Source organism: Phodopus roborovskii, unplaced genomic scaffold (genome assembly GCF_943737965.1).
Source record: "Phodopus roborovskii unplaced genomic scaffold, PHOROB, whole genome shotgun sequence".
Taxonomy (NCBI): domain Eukaryota; kingdom Metazoa; phylum Chordata; class Mammalia; order Rodentia; family Cricetidae; genus Phodopus; species Phodopus roborovskii.
The window spans coordinates 18,671,954-18,693,122 of NW_026126418.1; the positions used below are offsets into that span (position 1 = coordinate 18,671,954).

General features: G+C 34.6%; 1 protein-coding gene and 1 pseudogene across 1 annotated transcript; one reads left to right on the top strand and one right to left on the bottom strand.

Annotated features, from left to right (window-relative positions):
- Positions 1–743: 743 nt before the first annotated feature.
- Positions 744–1,709, bottom strand: LOC127221839 (olfactory receptor 5D18-like). Its single transcript, XM_051183823.1, is given in 1 exon segment — positions 744–1,709. A coding segment is annotated over 1 exon segment (966 nt).
- An 11,040-nt stretch (positions 1,710–12,749) lies between these two features.
- On the top strand, positions 12,750–13,685 carry LOC127222011 (olfactory receptor 5D18-like; annotated as a pseudogene).
- Positions 13,686–21,169: the final 7,484 nt, after the last annotated feature.

Consider the following 21,169-nt stretch of genomic DNA (forward strand, 5'->3'; position numbering starts at 1 on the left):
AATGCAACAATAAGAATAAATAAATAAATAACTCCTTTAAATTGTTTCAGTTGTTGTTCTCGTGTGCAATGTTATACTCAGGGGCTGTTTTCATACATGCCTTGTAGAAGTCACAGGACATCTCAGTGAAATCATTTTTCTCCTTTCATATTTCCTTTGGGTCAGGAGATCAAACTTAGGTAATCAGACTTACATTGCTAGCGTTTTACCTACTGAACCATCTTACCAGCATTTTATTTCTTTTCTCTTTCTTAAAATTATACTAGCAAAACCCTCAAAGTTCCCATCATGCATTTTAGATTTCCTTTCTTTTAAGAGTCCTTGGGTACTTTCTGTCTTCATTCTTATATACTACCTATCTACTTACTTTAAATATTAACATAATTCATTTTGCCTTTTCATAATGGATATAACAACTTTTTCATTACACATACTTTGAAAATTTCTGCTATATGAAATGTCATATAGAAGGGGATGTATATGGTATATACATACATAATATATGGTATCCCCCATGAAATACAACTTTTAATCTATAAAAAGAGGTTATAAATTAGAATATGATTTCAGTTTTGGGGATGATATACAAATATCTTGTGAATTCTCTGATTTATTTCTAAAAAGTGAATATGGAGAATTCTATTTTTAAAAAGGTCAATTTCTATTCAGTTGAAGATATTAATTATTAGTTTCAGCATGGTATTCCATTTAATCTCTCTAAAACTACTTTAATAATGTCATGGTCAAAGTTCTTGAGAAGATGAATGGAGGAAAATTATAAATTTAATGTTCATTATTTTTCTGATTGTATCCTTCACATCTTTATTTCTTAGACTATAAATCACGGGGTTGACCATGGGAATCACCAGTGTATAAAACAAAGAAACCACTTTGAATGTTAGCTTTGAGTTATTTGAGTGGGGTACAGAGTACAGAAACAAGATAGTATCATAGAAGATGGTGATGGTAGTCAGGTGTGAAGCACATGTCGAGAATGCTTTGCGGCGCCCTTTGGATGATTGCATCTTGAGTATTGTACCAAGGATGAACACATAGGATAGTAGGATGATGAGGAGAGTGCTGAGAGCATTCACAGTGGAGAGTGAGAACAGAAGAATTTGGTTCACTCGAGTATCTGAGCAGGAGAGTGCTAGAAGTGAGGAGAACTCACAGAAGAAATGATCAATTGTGTTGAAACCAACAAAAGATAACTGAACAGCAGAACATGTCATTGTCAAAGAGCATGTCAGTCCCCATGCATATGATCCCACCACCAGACAGATGCAGAGTTTCTTGGACATCGTGACTCTGTAGAGCAGTGGGCTTCAGATGGCTACAAACCGGTCATAGGCCATGACCACTAATAAAATGGATTCAGTTACCACAAAGACAGCAAAGAAAAAGTATTGTACTATGCATTCTATAAATGAAATGGTTCTGTCTTTTGAAACAAGGTTCACTAGCATCTTGGGAGCAATGACTGAGGAGTAGCAGAAATCCACAAAGGAGAGGTGGCTGAGGAAGAAATACATAGGGGTGTGAAGTTTGGGGTTAATTCTGATGATGAGGATCATCCCAATATTTCCTATTACAGTAAAGCTGTAGATGGTGAGAAACATCAAGAAGAGAGGAACTTTCAGTTCTGGGTAACTGGAGAAGCCCAAGAGGATGAACATGGCCCTGCTGTTATTTCCATATGGTAATGACATGGATTCTCTTCTGCAGAATATGGAGTTTATCCTAAGACAATAAAATAGAAATTAGGGAGCTGAGAGATTTTTGATTGTGTGTTCGTTTGTTTGTGGTTTTTTTGCCTATGCAGCCCCACTATGTTATAGTTATTAGATTAAAAAGCAAATCACACTAGTTTGTTCTGGGGATGCTGTAAACTTCTGTGTTCATCAAGGTAAATTTCTCTCCCCTGAGGGTTTTACACTTCAACAAATTTCTTTTCTTCCTAATTGAACACCCAACTGACTAAAATGATTGTACCATCTGTGTTACATTTTGCTTTCTTTTTTTACATATCGATCCCAGTTCCCTTTCCCTCCTTTTCTTCCTCCCTACCTTCCTTCCTCTTTCCCTCTCTCCCCCCCTCACATGTACCCCGACCACTCTCCCCTTTCTTACCCCCCCCACTACACATGTAGGGTGATGTCATCCAGGAGGGGTCATCTAATTCTGTCAAATCATTTGAAGTAGGGACTACGACCTCTCTCCTGTCTTTAGGTTAAGGGAGTATCTGTCCATGGAGGATTGCCTGAAAGGTCATTTTTTTGTGCACCAGAAATACATCATGGTTCCACTGTCTGATGTCCCTTAGACTGCTCAGGCCTTCTAGCTGAGACCGATGTTCAGAGGGTCTGAGTAAGTCCCATGCTGGATTCCCAGCTATCAGTCTGGGTGCTGTTAGCTCCTCTTTGTTCAGGTCAGCTGTCTCTATGTGTTTCTGCAGCTTGGTCTTGTCCTCCCTCTCTGCCTGGATTCAAGTTTGGGTCATTGCTTAGTTTTCAGTGTCTGCTTCTGTTTCCAACAGGTACTAGATGAGGGCTCCATGATGGTGGATAAGTTTGTAATTGATCTCATTAACAGGGAAGGGCATTTATGGTAGCCTTTCTACCATAATGATAGCTCAAATTGTTAGTTGGCAGCAGTCTTGTAGGTCTCTGGATATTTCTTTAGGTTCAGTTTTCTCTTCAAATGAACAATGGCTCCCTCTTTTATGTTCTCTCTCTCTCTCTCTCTCTCTCTCTCTCTCTCTCTCTCTCTCTTCTGTCTTCTATTCCTTCCCTGACTCAATCTTCTTAGTCACATGTGCTTTCCTCTCCTCACCTTCTCTTTCTCCTAGTTCCCTCTCCACTCAAGTCCCCACTCCATGTGCTCTGAAGAACTTGTCCCTTCCCCCTTCTGTAAGGGACCTTACAAAAGTATGCATTTTTTTTACCCAGTACTACTTTTAAATAACTACTATTTAAAGGACTCTAGATATAAAAAGAGAGAGAGCGAGAGAGAGAGAGAGAGAGAGAGAGAGAGAGAGAGAGAGAGAGAGAGAGAGAGAGAAATCACATTTTAAAACATCTCAGTTTTGGTCAGCCTGAGAAATGCAAGGTCACACATTTTAGTAATCCCAAATCATTTTTAAAGCTTTTCAAGGGCAATATAATTACTAGTTAAATCGTATGTTGGAATGCAAGTTTGAGTGCTCATTGTTGCAATAACATGGATTTGTAGTATCTTCATCTCTAGTTAATTTTATACCTAATACAGTAGCTTCTTGTTTTCATTGTATATATTTATAAATTATTAGCCTACCTAACATACAATTACTAACTCCATATTCAATAACAACAATGTGAAATATTTAACCTATTATATATATAATATACATCATATATATATATATATATATATATATATATATATATATATATATGAATTACTGTGTACACTTTTTTGTTATTCTATATTGGATCTTAAAAGGATTGTGTATCTTACCCTGTGAAACTATTTTCTTTCTTTTTTTTTTTTTAATACTAAGTCTTTTTTTAAAATTTACATTTGAAACAAGGTTGTTTTACATGTCAATCCCAGTTACCTCACCCTCCTCTCCTCCCCTATCACCCTCACCAAACCCCAGCCCTTTTCCTCTTTCTGCTTCCCAGGGAGGGTGAGGCCATCCATGGGGAGTCTTCAAAGTCTATCATATGGGGCAGGGCCTTGGCCCTCCTGTGTGTCTAGGCTGAGAAAGTATCCCTTTATGTGGGATTGGACTCCCAAAATCCATTGTAAACTAGGGATAAATACTGATCCATTACCAGAGACCCAGAGTCTGCCCAGTCCTCCTAACTGACACACAGGGGGTCTGGGTCCTTTCTAAAATCAGCCTTAGTAATTTTTACAGGAAATACATATTTATTATTCTTTTCTATATTGCCTAAAACCTATTTATAAAATAGAATATAAGGATATTATATTTTACAGATCAGGAGATCAGGGGGAGACAGAGCACACTATAGAGTACTTTACTAATGAAACCAGGGACCTGAGGTTTATTCCAATAACTGAAGAGGAAAATGCTGAACATGATAATATGAGCTTGTAGTCACTGTGCTGGGGAGATGGACCTATGTTCATCTGTGTGGCTAGTTTGCTAGCCATTGCAGTCTTAATGATCTTTCAAATCAAGGTAGATGGTGTCTAAGCAACATTTCTGGTTATCCTGTGACCTCTACACACATGAACATATGCACCCATGAGAAGAAGAGAGACAGATTTTGACAGGCACAGAAAGTAACAGACATAGAGACAAGGTACACAGACAGGTTAACACATACACACACACACACACACACACACACACACACACAAAGACACATACATTGACAAACACAAAATGTGTATTTCTATGAAAGAAGTATTCCAGTGATCTGAAAATACAGACAAACATATATCTATAACTAGTATTTGTATATTTAGGTTCAAAGATATTAATTCATTTTTCAAGTACCATATAACCATTTATCTTTCTTGTTAAAATATTAACTGAATTGTTTTAAAATAATCACTTTTCTTATAGAACAAATTAGAGACTTAAGCTATCAGCTATAATGAGAATAATGTAATAAAAATAAAGATATACTGAAATACAGTATCAAGATAAAATATTAAGATATGAGAGATTCTCTCATACAAAGATATATGTTGTATTAAAATATGGGAATATTTCATCTTGGTTGATGATGCCATACATCAAAATGTCTTATGTTTATATCAAGCTATTTTTCTGATGGGAATTAATATCTACCTTTCTTTTACAGGCTTAAATCAAACCTTTTGCTGTTCAAGGTGGAATCTCTGTGAGTGGGAATGACAAACATATTCTTATATTTATTGCTCCAGCCTTGGAGAGACAAACCCTGGAGAGTAAATGATGCTGATCTATTAAGGTTACAGTTTAAGCAATTAAAAGTAATTACTTTAATCTGATGTAATAGGTTTAAGATGACAAATATTTTAACTGAGTCTTAAATTACATTTTTCATGAGGCATTGTATGGTACACAGTATTTTTTTTTGTAGTAGATTTATATTTTTCTTTCTTTTTTGACATTTAAATTAGAAACAATCTTATTTCATATATCAATCCCAATTCCTTCTCCTCCCATTCTCCCATGCCTCCCACCAAAAGCCATCCCATCCCTCTTCTGCATAATAGAATGGGTTAGGACTTCTAAGGGGAATCATCAAAGTCTTTCACATCATTTGGGACAGGGCCTAAGCCCTCCCCCATGGATATATGATATTCTTAACTGCACTGAAAGAAGGGAAAAGTAACTGACATTTATAAAAATGCACATATTACCTTTTATATACTGAGAACATACAAGATTCTCTTTAGGAGTTATTAAATATATGTTTCTTAGCTAACGCTTCCCATAATTACCTTACTCTACTGGTCATCATAAACAATTAAATCTCTTATCTAATTCCAAATGTAGCCTGTGTTTTTCAAACATCCTTTCTCATAATTTTCTCTCCTTGGCCTGAACAAGATCTAGTTACATACAACCATTTCCATCAGTACTCAGATTATTTCATCATAAGGTCTTCCATTCTAACTACATATTTGAAAACAATAGTTATTTTACAATTAAATACTCAATTGTACACATATATATGTATTTAAAATCTATTTATCCACCATGGGCTCCATGTTTGACAAATTATTAACTTATATAATACATGACTGAATCCAGATTTTTTTTCAAATACTAATTCCAGTTTCTTTTTTTTTTTTATACCTATATATACACTTTATAGAGCAGGGGGAGACAGAACAATTTGTAGAGTACTTTATTAATGATCCCAAGGTCATGAGGTTTATTTCACTAACTTAATTAAAACAACTGTAAGTGAAAACATGAGTTTGTAGGCACTGTAGTAAGGAGATAGACCTATGTGTGACTTGCTTGCTAGCCATCATGTGCTTTTGATCTTTCAAAACAAGGTAGATAATGTCTGAGGAATTTTTCTGAAGTTATCCTTTGGCCATTATACACATGTGCATATGCATAAATGCAGAAAGTGAGAGAGAAGCAGAGATGGAGAAAGACAGAGACAGATTTTTGTATGTTGTATCATTTTAATGAATCCCTTATTTCCAAAGAATTTCCATATCTTCAATTATTTTTCTTTCATAGAAATTATATTTGAATACTTCTTTCTGAGGCAAAGAATACTACAAACTAAACTATGTTTACAGATGTTCACAGATGTCACCTGACAATAGTGGGCTGTTCTGTATTCTCATAGGTACATTGAATGTTGTTTGAGGAAGACAAAATGCTAACCATAAATCCCAAAATAATAATCAAATCATAGCATAGATCTTTTATGGCCACAAAAATATAAAAAAGAAATTAGAAAAATATTTTTCAGAAATGTTTAAATATATGGAGATGAACAAAATATCATGAATGACCTTTATTCAACTATAAAATTAATTAAAGACTCCAAGAAAATGATGGCCGTACAATTAAAACATACTAACATATAAGACAGAGAAAGCAGCAATAAAGAGGAAGATTATCAAATACATTTCTACAGAACATATTTAAAGAACAGGATAGTCAAGGAGGGGAGCGATGGAGAAGAACAAAGAAAGATATCTTAATAGAGAGAGCCCCTATGGGATTTGGGAGAAAACAGGCACTCCCTATAATCCACTAGGAGGGCCCCCATCTAAGACTCCTAGCAATCTTAGAGAGGATTCCCAAACTGGCATCAGATGAGTGACTACCCCAACTATCATTATAGAGCCTTCATCCAGTAATCAATGGAAACAGATGCAGAAATCCACAACCAAAACCAGGCAAAGCTCCAGGAATCCAGTCAAAGAGACAGATGAGGGAAATATGAGCAAGGGAGGTCAAGATCATGATGGAGGAATCTACAGAGACAGCTGAACCAAGCTCATGGAAACTTATGAACTTTAGCCCAACAGCTGTTCACTTCAGGGAACCAAACTAGGCTCTCTGTTTGTGGAAGACAGTTGTAAAGCTTGGACTATCTGAGGGGCTCCTGACAGTAGAACCATGATATAAACCTGGTACTCAAATTAGCTTGTTGGAACCCATTCCCTATGGTTGGATGCCATATTCAGCCATAATGCATGAAAAGGAGCTTGCCTCTACACCAACCTATTGTGTCAGAATTTGTTGACATCTCATGGGAGCCCTTACTTGTGAAGAGGAGTGGACTGGGGATGGCCTGTGGAGGGGGGGGGTGGAGGAGGTATAGGAGAGGTAGGAGGGAGAATGGTTGGAAAGTAAAATGAAATTTAAAAGAATGAAATAAAAAACAAAAGCAAAACACAAAATACTTAATGATATGAGCCAAGGAACTAAACTATGAAAGCAAAATGAGTAGAAATAAACATCAGATTGCAAAGAAACAAGATAAAAACAAAACTACATATTTTAAGGGAAAAGTATGCTTTATGAAGAACATATTTCACAAGCCTTTCCAAAGAATAAAAAAAATAAAATTAGTTAAATATATATCCAATATCCAAACAGATATATGACTAATACAATAGTAAAAATAAAATTATCATTAAACAACAATTTACTACTTTTCAGAATTTCATAAATGTATTCCAAACTGAAACTATTTTTTCTACTACATTTTTAAGTCTTATTTTTCTTCTTTTCCATTTTATTAAACATAATTTCTTTCCTCATATAATACATTCTCAATTCAGTTTCCCATCCATCTACTCCTCCCAATTTCTCCCCACTCTCTCCCATCTAGATCTACTCCTTTCCTGTTTCTCACTAAAAAGCAGCAGGCTCCTAAGAGACATCCACAAAACATAACAAAATGAAATATAGTATAGTAAGATTTAAAAAAAAACCTGTTATGTTGAAATTGCACAAGCCAAGTCAACAGAAGGGAAAGAGACTCCAAGAATATTTCAGAATAGAGACCCAGTCATTCACATTTTCAGGAGCCCCATAAAAGTCCTAAGTGAAAAGCTATCATATACATGCAGGGGACCTAGTACACACCTTTGTAGAACCACTAATTGCTGCTTCAGTTTCTATGAGTTCATATAATCTTTGCTCAATTGGATTAGAGGACCTTGTTATCCTGATGTCCATCATTCCTTCTATCTCCCCTGCTCCTTCTGCCTCCTGTTTCATGGAGTGCCCTGAGACTGAGGGAATGCATCTTATGGAGATATCTCTTTTAAAGTAGTGTGTTCAAGGTCTCTTTCTTTGTGCAACATCTGAGCCTCTGTATATGTTCCCATTTGCTACAAAAGGAAGATTCTCTGATGATGGCTGAATAATACATCAACCTATGAGTACAGCAGAATATCTTTAGGAGTTAATTTATTGTTACTTTTATTCCATATTGATCCTCAAATGTGATTCAATTCTAGGTGTCTCTCCTGATGTTTCCTTCCTCAATCCCATCTCCCCCACCTCTTTTACCCTGAGCTTGCTGTTCTTTGACCCCCCACTCCATACCAACTTCATCCCAACTCTAATTACCCTCTCCCATGGATATCTGTGTATCCACTTTAGTTCCTTCCTCTATGACTGTTTTCTCTGGCTCTATGGCTCATAGCTTGGTTATCATTTACTTAATAGATAATATCCATATGTAAGTGAATACACAGCACATTTATCTTTATGGATTGTGGTTACCTTACTCAGGATATTTTTTTTTCTAGTTCCTTCCATTTGCCTAAAATTACATGATGTTCTTTTTTAACAGTTGGATAATACTCCATTGCGTAAATGTGCCACTTTCACTTTTTATTTATCCATTCTTCTGTTGATGGCCATCTACATCATTTCCAATTTCTAGCTAGTATGAATAGAGTTGCAATGAGCATGGTTGAGCCCTTGTGGTAGGAAAGAGCACCCTTTGGGTATGTGCTTAAGAGTAGTATAGATAGATCCTGAAATTAATGTATGCCCATCTTTCTGAGGAAATATCATACTGATTCGCAGAGTGACTATACATATTTGCACTCCCATTAACAATGAAGGGATGTTCCCCTTTCTTCTCATCCTCATCAGCATGAGCTATAACTTCTGTTATTTATCTTAGCCATTCTGACAAGTATAAGGTGCAATCTCAAAGTAGTCTTTACTTGAATTTTCCTGATGACTAAGGATGTCAAACATTTCTTCCAGTGTGTTTCTCATCCATTTGAGTTTTGTCTATTGATGTTTCTGCATTGGGCTTCCACCCCATTTTTAAATTGGTTATTTGGTTTTGTGATATTCAGTTACATGAATTCATTATATATTTTGGAGTCACATGTGCCCTTGATAAAATCTTTTTCCATTCAAAGGGTTGCCACTATGGTATCCTTTGCCTCATAGAAATTTTCAGTTTCATGAAGTCCCATTTATTAGTAATTGATCTTAGTGCATGTAATCACATTGCTCAGTTTAGAATGTTGTCTACTGTGCCAATGAGTACAAGGAATTTTCCCACTTTCTCTTCTATCAGGTTCTGTGTATTTGGTTTTATGTTGAGGTCTTTGGTATATTTGGAGTTGAATTTTGTACAGGATGGTAAGTATGATTCTATTTGTATTCTTCTATATGCAGCCATCATTTGACCTGCATCATTTGTTGAATATGCTAACTTGGTTTCCAGTGTATATTTCTGGCTTCTTTAAAACATTTTCAAGTATCCATAGGTGTGTAGATTTATGTCTCTGACTTTATTTTTATTTCCATGTCTATTTTTATGCTAATACCATGCTGTTTTTATTAGTATACCTTTGTAGTACAACTGGAGATCAGGAATGGTGACACCTGTTTCTTTTGTTGTTGTTTGTTTATATTTCTCTGTGAGTGTGTGTGTCTGTGTGTGTGTGTGTGTGTGTGTGTGTGTGTGTGTGTTTCTATATGAAGCTGAGAATTGTCTTTTCAAACTCTGTAATGAATTGTGTTTGAATTTTGGTGGGTATTGAATTGAAATTGAAGATTACTTTGGGTAGGTGAAAATATACAAACATGGATTAAGTGAATAACTTATTCATGAACAAGGAATCAAGGAAATATAAGGTTGTCTTGAAGCATCTGAAAAGTAAGGATAGCAAGCACTGACTTTGGGACACTGCAATAGTACCATGATGGACATTTGTCACAAAAAGGCCAATATCAAAGGCTGAAAGATATCACATGCATAGTTAGTTAACTGCAGATTCAGGAATTAGAACTAAAACACAAAACACACTTAGAGATGAAGAGATAGCTTTGTGATTAAGAGCACTTTCCAGAACTCACATGGTGGCTACCAATCATCTGTTTGTTACCCATGACCTGAGAATATGCTGTTTGGTCATGAAGACATGTGATACACAAGCTATACATGCAAGCAAGACACCTATAAATGTAAATATATAACCATAACAAATAAAGAAAAATATATAAGCCAATATTGGTAGAACAAGATAAGTGATAACATCAGAGTATATGTTGTAATTTAAAATTTGAAACAAAAGACTGAAATTTTAACCTATGATTTTCCTAAAAGTTAAGCATAATTATGACACCAAGAATGACAATCTGTGATTTACTAAATTTATATTAAATGAGGTGATTAATTTCTACTGCATACTTAAGATCTCAAGAGAAAGTTACTAGATTGTCCCAAAGGTTTGTGTTCCCAATTGTGTGCCTATTAATATAAGGCAAGTCTCTCAGACAAAAGACATCCTACATTTTTACAGTAAGGTGGAAATTCAAACAAAAGATCACTTCCTTCCTTTTTTTCATTTCAATCAGAATGATACTGTTTTAGGGAAGATCCTGGCTCTTGCTGCTTCTCTGGTTTTGGAGCATATTTGAATATGAAAGAAGTGGAGTGCAAATTTCTGCAGAGATTTTGCAAGACGCTTATGTAAACTCCTCAGCACAAGTCAAGAAGGACAGATGGTATGTGAGGATAGAAAAAGAAATGGAAAATCTGAGAAATGTTAGTTGTCTAGCATTGAAAATTCATAAAATCACAGAGAAGATAAGATACATAACTTTTAATGGACAATAAATAAGGAAAAAAACAGATTTTAAGGAAGTTGAGTGGGAAGGCTAGGTAGTAAAATTTTTGGCTGGAAAGTGGACAGGGACACTGGGGCTAGAATACTATAATCAAGACAGGGTGATGATAAGAAGACAGAAGGAAGAACCACAAAAATAAAGTATTATGGAAAATGTTATGATGAAACTCATTCATTCATATCAAACAAACAAATTGAAGGACATCAGTCTATGCTGGAGAAAAAAAAGTGTGAATTTCCTTTAGAATATGTGCTTGGCGAAAAATAAATAAATAAATAAATAAATAAATAAATAAATAAATAAATAAATAAAGCAACTTGCATGGTCAAAGATCGTAGGTGTATTAATAACATTTGCAGGCAGTGTAGTAACAGGACTGTGTTTAGTGTTGACTGCACTCTGTGCAACAAACTTTGCAATGCTAAGTGATATGAAACATTAGGAATATATGCATGTGACAACTAGAGTCCTTGGATTAGTGATAGATTGTCTTAAGTTGCTACCTTTTTAAAAAACAAAAACAAATCTTTGTAGAATGTAATAATAGTTACTTTATTAGTTTGTTAGCTAGTTAGTTAAGTAGTTTGTTACATTCTCAGATAATTATGAGATAGAATTAATATAGTAAGTGTCTTGAATAAAGAATAGAGAGATGGGGATGAAAAAGGCAAACAAAGAGGTATAGTGGCCTAGAATATGAAATTATTTCAGTCTTCATAAAAGAAAATCCCCTTGCATTTTTACTTATTTTTTCTGCTTCTTTATGGCAATGTTGTTAAGAATATCTACTTTCCATAATAAGTGCTCTGTTTTCCACAGTTTAGCCCAAGAGTACTTACTAATATGTCATCATCTGGGCCTATAACATGAATTAGTTTGACATAGGGAAGTCTATATGTGGGTAGGAATGTAAAGCTCAGAAATTGTAGGCATGAAGATGTAGGTGGGCCACTATGTGTATGCTAGTGAGAATGTCACATTTCTATGCCTTCAATCTTAATGAATACTATAAATTACTAAAACACAACATCCTTTTCTGCTGCCTTCTTTTTATTCTGTCTGTATGGAATAATTAATAAATAGAAATGTCTGAGTTAAAGATGTATTAATAGAAAAACAATAATTATCATACATCTAGTTTTATATGTACTGAGTCACAGGGTAAAGAATAGTGAAACAAGATGTAAACAAAGAACTTCAACAAGAATCATTAGGACTGTGTAAAGGTAAACCAAAAACGATTTTCAGAAATTTCTAGTTTTTAATACTACTTATTAATTTAAGATAATATGTCAATATACTAACATCATTTAGGAACTTACATCATTTAATGAAAAAATTTAAGTAATTTGAAATAAGTATACTAAAATATCACTCTATAGTTATTAAAAATATAAAGAATTTGCATTTTAACTCAATGTGTCCTTATGAAGAAATTTCAAACATGGTATTTTCATTAGTGTCTACCCTGGTCCTTCTTTAAAATACCTTGTAGTCCATCTAAGAATATAGGTACACATATAATGAAAAGTATAATTTTCTTAATTCTCCAGGTTTCATAGGTTAATAAGAGTTTTGCATGTAATCTCTATTAATTTTTCTCATTTTCGGGACTAAACTTCATACTCTTGCAAATCAATGATGTTGCTGTTGGAAAAATAATAGTGGGGTCATGTTCACCCTCTTGGGCTTCTCAGATTACCCAGAACTCAAAGTCCCTCTATTCTTGATATTTTTCATCATCTACAGCATCACTGTGGTAGGGAATATTGGCATGATCCTCATCATCAGAATTAACCCCAAACTGCACACCCCCATGTATTTCTTCCTCAGCAACCTCTCCTTTGTGGATTTCTGTTACTCTTCCATCATTGCTCCCAAGATACTAGTGAACCTTGTTGCAAAAGAGAGAACAATTTCATTTATAGAATGTATAATACAATACTTTTTATTTTGTATTTTTGTGGTAACTGAAGCCTTTTCACTAGTTGTTATGGCATATGACCGATTTGTGGCTATCTGCAACCCTCTGCTCTACACACTAGTTATGTCCCAGAAACTCTGTGGCATGATGGTAATGGGATCATATGCATAGGGCTTCACATGTTCCTTAACACTGACATGTTCTATTTTACAATTATCTTTTTATGGTGTCAATAGAATTGATCACTTCTTCTGTGAATTTTCCTCACTGTTGGCCCTTTCTTCCTCTGATACTCACATCAGTCAATAGCTGCTGTTCATTTTTGCCACATTTAATGCTTTAAGCACACTCCTCATCATCCTTTTGTCTTACCTGTTCACTTTTGTTACTGTCCTTAAGATGCATTCAGCCAGTGGGCGTCGGAAGGCTTTCTCCACCTGTGCATCCCACCTGACAGCCATCACTATTTTCCATGGTACTATTTTATTCCTTTTTTGTGTGCCCAACTATAAGAACACCAGGCTCACAGTCAAACTTGGCTCTGTATTTTATACAGTGGTGATTCCCATGCTGAACCCATTGATCTACAGTCTTAGAAATAAGGATGTGCAAGACACAGTCATCAAAATAATGACCATGATACTACATGTAAAGAATGATAGACACAATTAAAATTCTCAGACATTTGGAGTCAAATAATTTCTCATTGAACCTGTAGTAATTTTGTTGTCTTTCATGAATAAACTATCATATATAGTTGTAAACATATTTTTAAGTTAGTTGAGGTAATATTAAGCATGTCTAAACTAATGGGTTTTGCTTAGAAAAATAAAATTCTAGTCCTTTATGATTCTGAAAAGAATCAATGATTTATTTTAATATTTCATCTCCAAATGGGTCATGTTAAATTGTTGAAAATACAGTTATGTGGAATACATGACATGTCTATCATCTATAAATACTTATAAAATACATTGAATATTATTCTATCTTCTATACTTGTCAGATATTTAGGACATTGGTACTTTTTTTTTATAAAGCTGTTGGCAATTGTTTTGAGTTTCCTATTTAGCTTAATTAATCTATATATTCCCACTTGGTCTTGGTTTACTTGGAATGCCAGACCTGCAACTCCTTTGCCTGCTACATCTCCACAGAGAAGAGAGTGATTTCCTGTTTGTTCCTGTTTATATTCTGATTCTGCCCAGCTATGTCACTTTCTGGGATCACATGAGGACTCTTCTCTGCCTACACTTTCCAGAATCCTCTTTGTCTCCTAGTCCTATCTAAATTCCTGCTTGGCCAATCAGTGTTTTATTTATCAGCCAATAAGATGAAACATATATACAAAAGAACATCCCTCATCATCTCCCCTCTTTTCTAAGAAAAAAAGAGTTTTAGCTTTAACATAGTAAAATTACATATAACAAACAGTTATTAAGCAAGAACTATAATTACAATATTTAGTCCATTAACATTAATAAGAATTACAGAAAATATTTTATCATCTATCCTATCTTTGTGATTCTAAAGTCTTATATGTAACTTATCTTTAATCCTAACTAAGGAAAACTATAACCATAACTATTTGTCTTCAAATCCATCAAAGATGACAGAAGGATAGTATATAGACTCTAGAATTAACAGAGACATATATTATCTGGACAGAGTTCTTCTGTAATGCTGGGGCATCCATCTTCAGCTCATAGGCCATAGTGTGTCTGGCAGATTTCTTAGCAAAGCATGAAATTTTAAACTGTCTACCTGTTTTGGCAGTTTGTCAGTCATTTTTCTGTTTCCTGCAGAATGTCTGGCAGACTCTTATATGAAGCAGGAACCCTTTAGGACTGACTGTCCATCTTGTTTTGGAAGTTCAGCAGTCACTTTCCTGTGGGTCCTTCATGTCCAGTTTATACAGCATACAGCCTAACATTACAGACAAGAATAATTTTTTGCCAAAATAGCTAGTCTTGTCATGTCAAAGGCAAAATCCATAATGAGTTTCTTCAATGTCCATCTTCCTCTCTGAAGTAATTGGTGTGCCAGGAGCAGTTATATCTCACTTGGGGAGCCTTAGAAAACATAGAAACTTGTCCAAATCATTGTTGTTGTTGTCTTCAATGCTGCTGCATCCTCTCAGCTGTTTCAGATGCTGGCTCACTTGGGTCATTGCTTCAGGAGGTCTTTCTTGATCAATGCATATTAGTCAGGAATTCTGTACCTCTAACTCCTTTCCCTGCTACATCTCTGCAGAGAAGAACTACATTGGAACATCTTTAAAAACAATGTTTTCATTGTTACACAAAATAGAAATCATTGTGAGTATGAGAAATAGTACTTGCCTTTAACAATAAGGACATTTAATAGTATGGCAAGAATGAATGTGACTATTCCATGATGCAAAAAATAATAACTTCCAGAGATATTTTTAAAGAAATGAATGTTGTAATTGACTAAGGAAAGATAGGAGGGTACTTTCACAAAAATATGTATAATTATAAATTAATCTCATAAAATATATCCTTTTATATTAATTTCATTGAGTAATGGATTTTACTTAACAGAAAAAAAGAGCTATAAATCAGGCATACAAGAGTATTGTTATTGTATCAAGAATCAAAAACTGTTTTGGATGGCAATGTGACCTTATTGATATGTTATTGATTATGTGTGTACATGGACTCAGCAATAATTGTCATTTGAATATCTTGTTCTCAGTATATTTTAAAGGATTTCAAGTGATATTGAACCAAAATTTAAAGTAATTTAATGTATTAAAGAATTCTGACATCCCATATCAAGTTTTATGTGATCTTGATAGTGATAGAAATAATGGAATCTTGAAATTCGCAGGCAAGTGGATGGCACTTGAAGAAACCATCCTGAATGAGGTAACCCAGTCCCAAAAAGAGGAATATGGTATGTACTCGTTCATATATGGATTTTGGACCTAGAGCAAAGGATCACCAGCCTATAATTCACACTACCAGAGGAACTAGGATACAAGTTGTATTCTAAGAGATTCATATAAAGTCCCTCACAGAAGGGGGAAGGGACAAGTCCCCCCGCCAGAGCACATGGGAAGTAGGGGGCAGTAAATGGAGAGTGAAGCAGGAGAAATAGAAGGGGAGGAGAGGAAAGCATTTGTGACTAGGAAGATTGAGTCAGGGGAGGAATAGAAGACAGGAGAGACAGAGAGAGAGTGACAGAGAGAGAGAGAGAGAGAGAGAGAGAGAGAAAGAGAGAGAGAACATAAAAGAGGGAGCCATTATTGGTTTGAAGAGAAAACTGAACCTAAAGAAAAGTCTAGAGACCTACAAGACTGCCGCCAACAAACAATTTGAGCAACAGTGGAAAGGCTACCATAAATATTCTTCCCAGACAGTGAGATCAACAACTAACTTATCCACCATCATGGAGTCCTCATCTAGTACCTGTTGGAAACAGAAGCAAACACCCATACCTAAACACTGAGTTGAACTATAATCCAGATGCAGAGGGAGAGGACAAGACCTGGTTGCAGAAACACATAGAGACAGCTGACCTGAACAAGGAGGAGTTAACGTGCCCCCAGAATGATAGCTGGGAATCCAGCATGGGACTGACTTAGGCCCTCCTGAATATGGGTCTTAGCAAGAAGGATTGAGCAATTTAAGGGACCTCAGACAGTGGAACCAGGATATAATCCTGGTGCACCAAAGGACTTGTGGACACATCCCCCATGGAGGGATATTGCCTTAACCTAGAGAGAGGTGAGAAGTCCTAGTCCCTACTTCAAAAATAACTTGACAGATGTACATTACTCCACCTGGATGGCTTTACCCTACATGTGTAATTGGGGTGGTGGGATGGTAGGGGAGAGTTGTCAGGGTGCATGTGAGGACAGAGAGAGGGTAAAAGGGAGTAAGGGATAGAGGGAGAAAGGGAGGGAGTGAGGGAGTGAGAGGGAACTCTGATCAACATGTAAAATAAAACATAATTAAATAAATAAAAAAGAAAGTTCAGGAAACAGAAAGCAAAAGATGTTTTGCCAAGATTATACAAGCAACAACAATTAATTGCTGGGGAGAAGGGATTTTCTGATGGACCAAACTTTATTCAATTAGTGTCGAGAGCAAATGTCTCATATACCATGTTCCATAGTACCATTTTATTCTACTTTTGTGTTACTAACTCTAAGAACTCCAGGTTCACAATCAAAGTGGGCTCTTTTACATACTAGTGATCCCCATGCTGAAACCTCCATATCTAGAGAGTCAACAATGATGCTCCCCTCACACACTGTTGAGCTTTACAGTGACATTAGTATCTTGAGTCATTCCTCAAACATGGTCCTCTAAGTAATCGCAATGAAGTCACTAAACTTGAGTTAAATTGTGTCATTACTTTTGTTTTCCCTTACTGCCATCTCTGCAATGAATACATGTTACTCACCTTTTCCAGGAAACGAAATGAAACAATATAGGTTTAGTTTTATCATAGTTATCGTAAAAGTGGTCGTATTTTATACAAAAAAAAAAAAATCTATCAAGGTGCCTTTCTTCTTCATAATTGCTAATAATTCAATGAAAAATCAATGATATGGGTTTCACAGGCTCATTTTCATACTGATGTGCTATTTGCTTTGGGAATATCTGTGCAATAAGAACATGTTTGGTACCAACCTGCTCTACATTATGAGTTCATAGTAAGCATGGTATACCTATCAAGACAATATCTTAATTATGTCTACAACCAGGTAAATAATCTAAAAACTCAACATAGTAGTAGTAGTGGTGGAAAGTAAGAAAACAAAACAAAACTTAACCCAATCAGAATAGAAAATGATTTTTAAAAAGAGGAAATAGAAAACCCCTCTGATTAGTATTCTTAAATGCAAGAGATTCAACTTGATTTTTTTAAAAAAATTAAATTCTTCTCATATGCAAAGCATCTTGACAATAGTGTTTCATCAATCCATTTGTCCAAATACCCCTCACAATGTCTAGAAAAATAACCAAAGAACTTGGTCCTACAACAGAGGCAATTATACATGCATGTTTATTGTTGTACTACTCTCAACCAAAGCAAGATGGTGTAGATCCAACAAACTGATGACCACATATATGACATGTGGCACATAAAGAGAATGAAATTTCACCCTTCATAAACAATCAAATAATTTTCTTTGTAGTAAGATAGAACTGAAGATTATATTAATAAAATGCATCAGAGTGAATAAAAATTGGAATTTTCTCTCACATATGCATTATCTGGATTTCTATATTTTTACTTATTCATACATATTGATTTAAATTTCATGAAACTAAAAAAAGACTATATATCAGAATAAAGGAAGCTTAAGTAGGCAGGGCTAGAATCAAATGAGGAGAATGGAGTATCCACTACATGCAAATGAAAGGTGGAGAATTGCTGAAAAGAAGGGAACCAGTCTATAGACCATAGTACACAAAAGAAAGTTAAAGAAATGAAAAGAGTAGAGAAAACATACTTATGTAAAAAAAAATGACAAAGAAAACTACTTTGTATGCTTACTAACGGAGTATAAAATAAAAGACAAAAAAGAGCCTATGAAATTGCCACAGATAAGACATGAAAGGAATGTTAGTGTAGCATATAGGAGTAAATCCAAGACTTAAAAAAAGATTTAATTAAATTCCCAGGAATTATAAATAGATGAATATACTAAAGAATATAGTTAACAATGTACCAAAACTGGTTAACTTCTTGTGGCCAACTTATACATTAACAAACATAATAGATTAGTAATGTAGATCATAAAGAAGAGGGAAGACCAGCACCAAAATATTTAGTTCTAATTATTAATCACATCTATGTCTACTCAAAAAAATATACACTATCAAAAAGAAACCCAAAACAAGAATATAATAATGAAGCAGGTTTATATGATGTTTATAAGTAATACTTATAAAGAAATAAGTATTTTTAAAATGATAAGACAAGTCCTATAGTATTTCTCATGTTTTTAGGTTTAAGTTAAGTGGGAACTCCAAAAATCTCTTATATGAAGTATCTGCTAAGAAGATGTACATCATAGCTCCAGAGCTACCCTCCATAGGTGCTGTTTCCATTTTGTTATTGTAGAACTCTGTCTTTAAAGGCATATGTAGTGTGTAGTATTTCTAATAACAACTAAAAACAAATGGGAGGGTACTATATTTCCAGAAACTACATAACAACTGATATCAATATTTTAATCCCCAAGATAAAATTGCATAAAATGTGATTACATTGTATAAAATGCACATACAAATACAAAAGTAAAGAAGAGAGGTACTGATTAGAATTGTCTTGATGAAAAATAAATAAATAAAACAATCTAACTCTGTGAGAAAACTTCAAGTAGTTAGGCTTTGAGCAATTACTCTTGATTTTCTCAGTTGAGTTGTTTAAACAGATGTAAATAAACAAAGGAAACATTGAGAGCTTAAAGAATAAGAGAAAAGATGTATCAGGACACAGAGCATGAAGGACACTGAAAACCTATACAAAATTTAAAAATTCTCATATTAGTTTTAGACAATTATACATAGACTATTGAAATTGGGAAACTATTTGATTCTAATTGTGGACATTTTAATGCATCTATAAATGTTCAGACTGCTTTGATCACACAGTTTCAAAATCAATTTAATAACTTGGAATATGACAATAATTATCCTACATGTATTACTTGGTGTGTAGTGAGAACTCAGCAATATTCATCACTTCTCTCTCTGTTCTTTGGGAAAACTCAGTGTTGACTTCTTACCCTTTATTGTATCTCTAGGACACTGTTGAAATAAAACAATTATCTTCTATTCCATGTATTCACATTTTACACAGAGGCAATACCAGTTAGTAGCATACATTGTTCATCAAGAAATTTGAATTATAGTATACCATCTTATGATACACTAAATCACATATTAATCTCTCCATTTTTATATCACATTATACTAATAATTGAATCTCAAGTGGGGGTAATTTCCTTGCTATCAAAATGATATCCTACAGAGATTGGTCCTTATTTTCAGAAGCTTAAGATTAAAGGCTTTGGGGATCCACATTCACAAATAAAGACTGTAGCATTGTCTGTGTTAACATCACCAGGAGCAGAGAGTGGCATGGAATGCTTTTTCATGGGTTGGTTGGTGGGATCTGCATAAATACATTACCTTTTGGTGGAACATGGTGAAACAGAAAACAGGAATAGGCAGAAGTTTCTCCAAGATTATACAAGCAGCAACAATTAATTGCTAGGGAGAAGGGATACTCTGACTGACAACTTTCTTCATTAGTACCAAGAGCAAATATCTAGATCACCATCATCCATGGTGCCAGTTTATACTTCTTTTGTGGGTCTAACTCTAAAGACTCTGGGTTCACAATTGAATTGATATCTGCATTTTACACACTGCTGATTTCCATGCTGAAGCCTCCATGTCTACAGAGACTTCAGTGAAGCTCCATCCTGTATAGTAGAGCTTTACAGTGATGTGAGTGGTTTTGGGTTCATTCCACAGCCATGGTCCTCTAAGTAAATTCAGTAAATTCATTAAACTTGAGTTGAGTGATGTCATTACTTTTGTCTGCCTTTACTACCATCTCTTAATGAATACCTGTTTAATTACCTTGCCCAGGAAATTAAATGAAACAATATAGGCTTAATTTTATCATATTTGGAGTAAAGATGGACATGTATTTTTATACAAAAAAAATCTATCAAGTTATCTACCTGCTTCATAATTGCTAATAATTTGCTAGTAATTCAGTTAACAACCAAAGAAATGAGTTTCAGAGTCTAATTATTATACTTAGATCTTATTTGCTTTGGGAATATATGGGCAATCAGAACATGTCTGAGGCCAAACTGCTCTACATTATGAGTTCACAGTAAGCACAGGATACATATCAACACAATATCTTAACTCTCATTAACCAGATAAATAGTACAGAAACCCAAAAAAGTAGTGTGGAGGAAGAAAAACAAGAAAAAAATAATTCAGTTAGAATGGAAAATCATTTTTAAAAGAAGAAACAGAAAAACCCTCTCAATAGTATTCTTAAATGCCATAGTTTCAACTCACTTTTTATGAAATTTAAAATAGATATTTCTCAATTACAACACATCTTGACAATAGTTTTCATTCTGA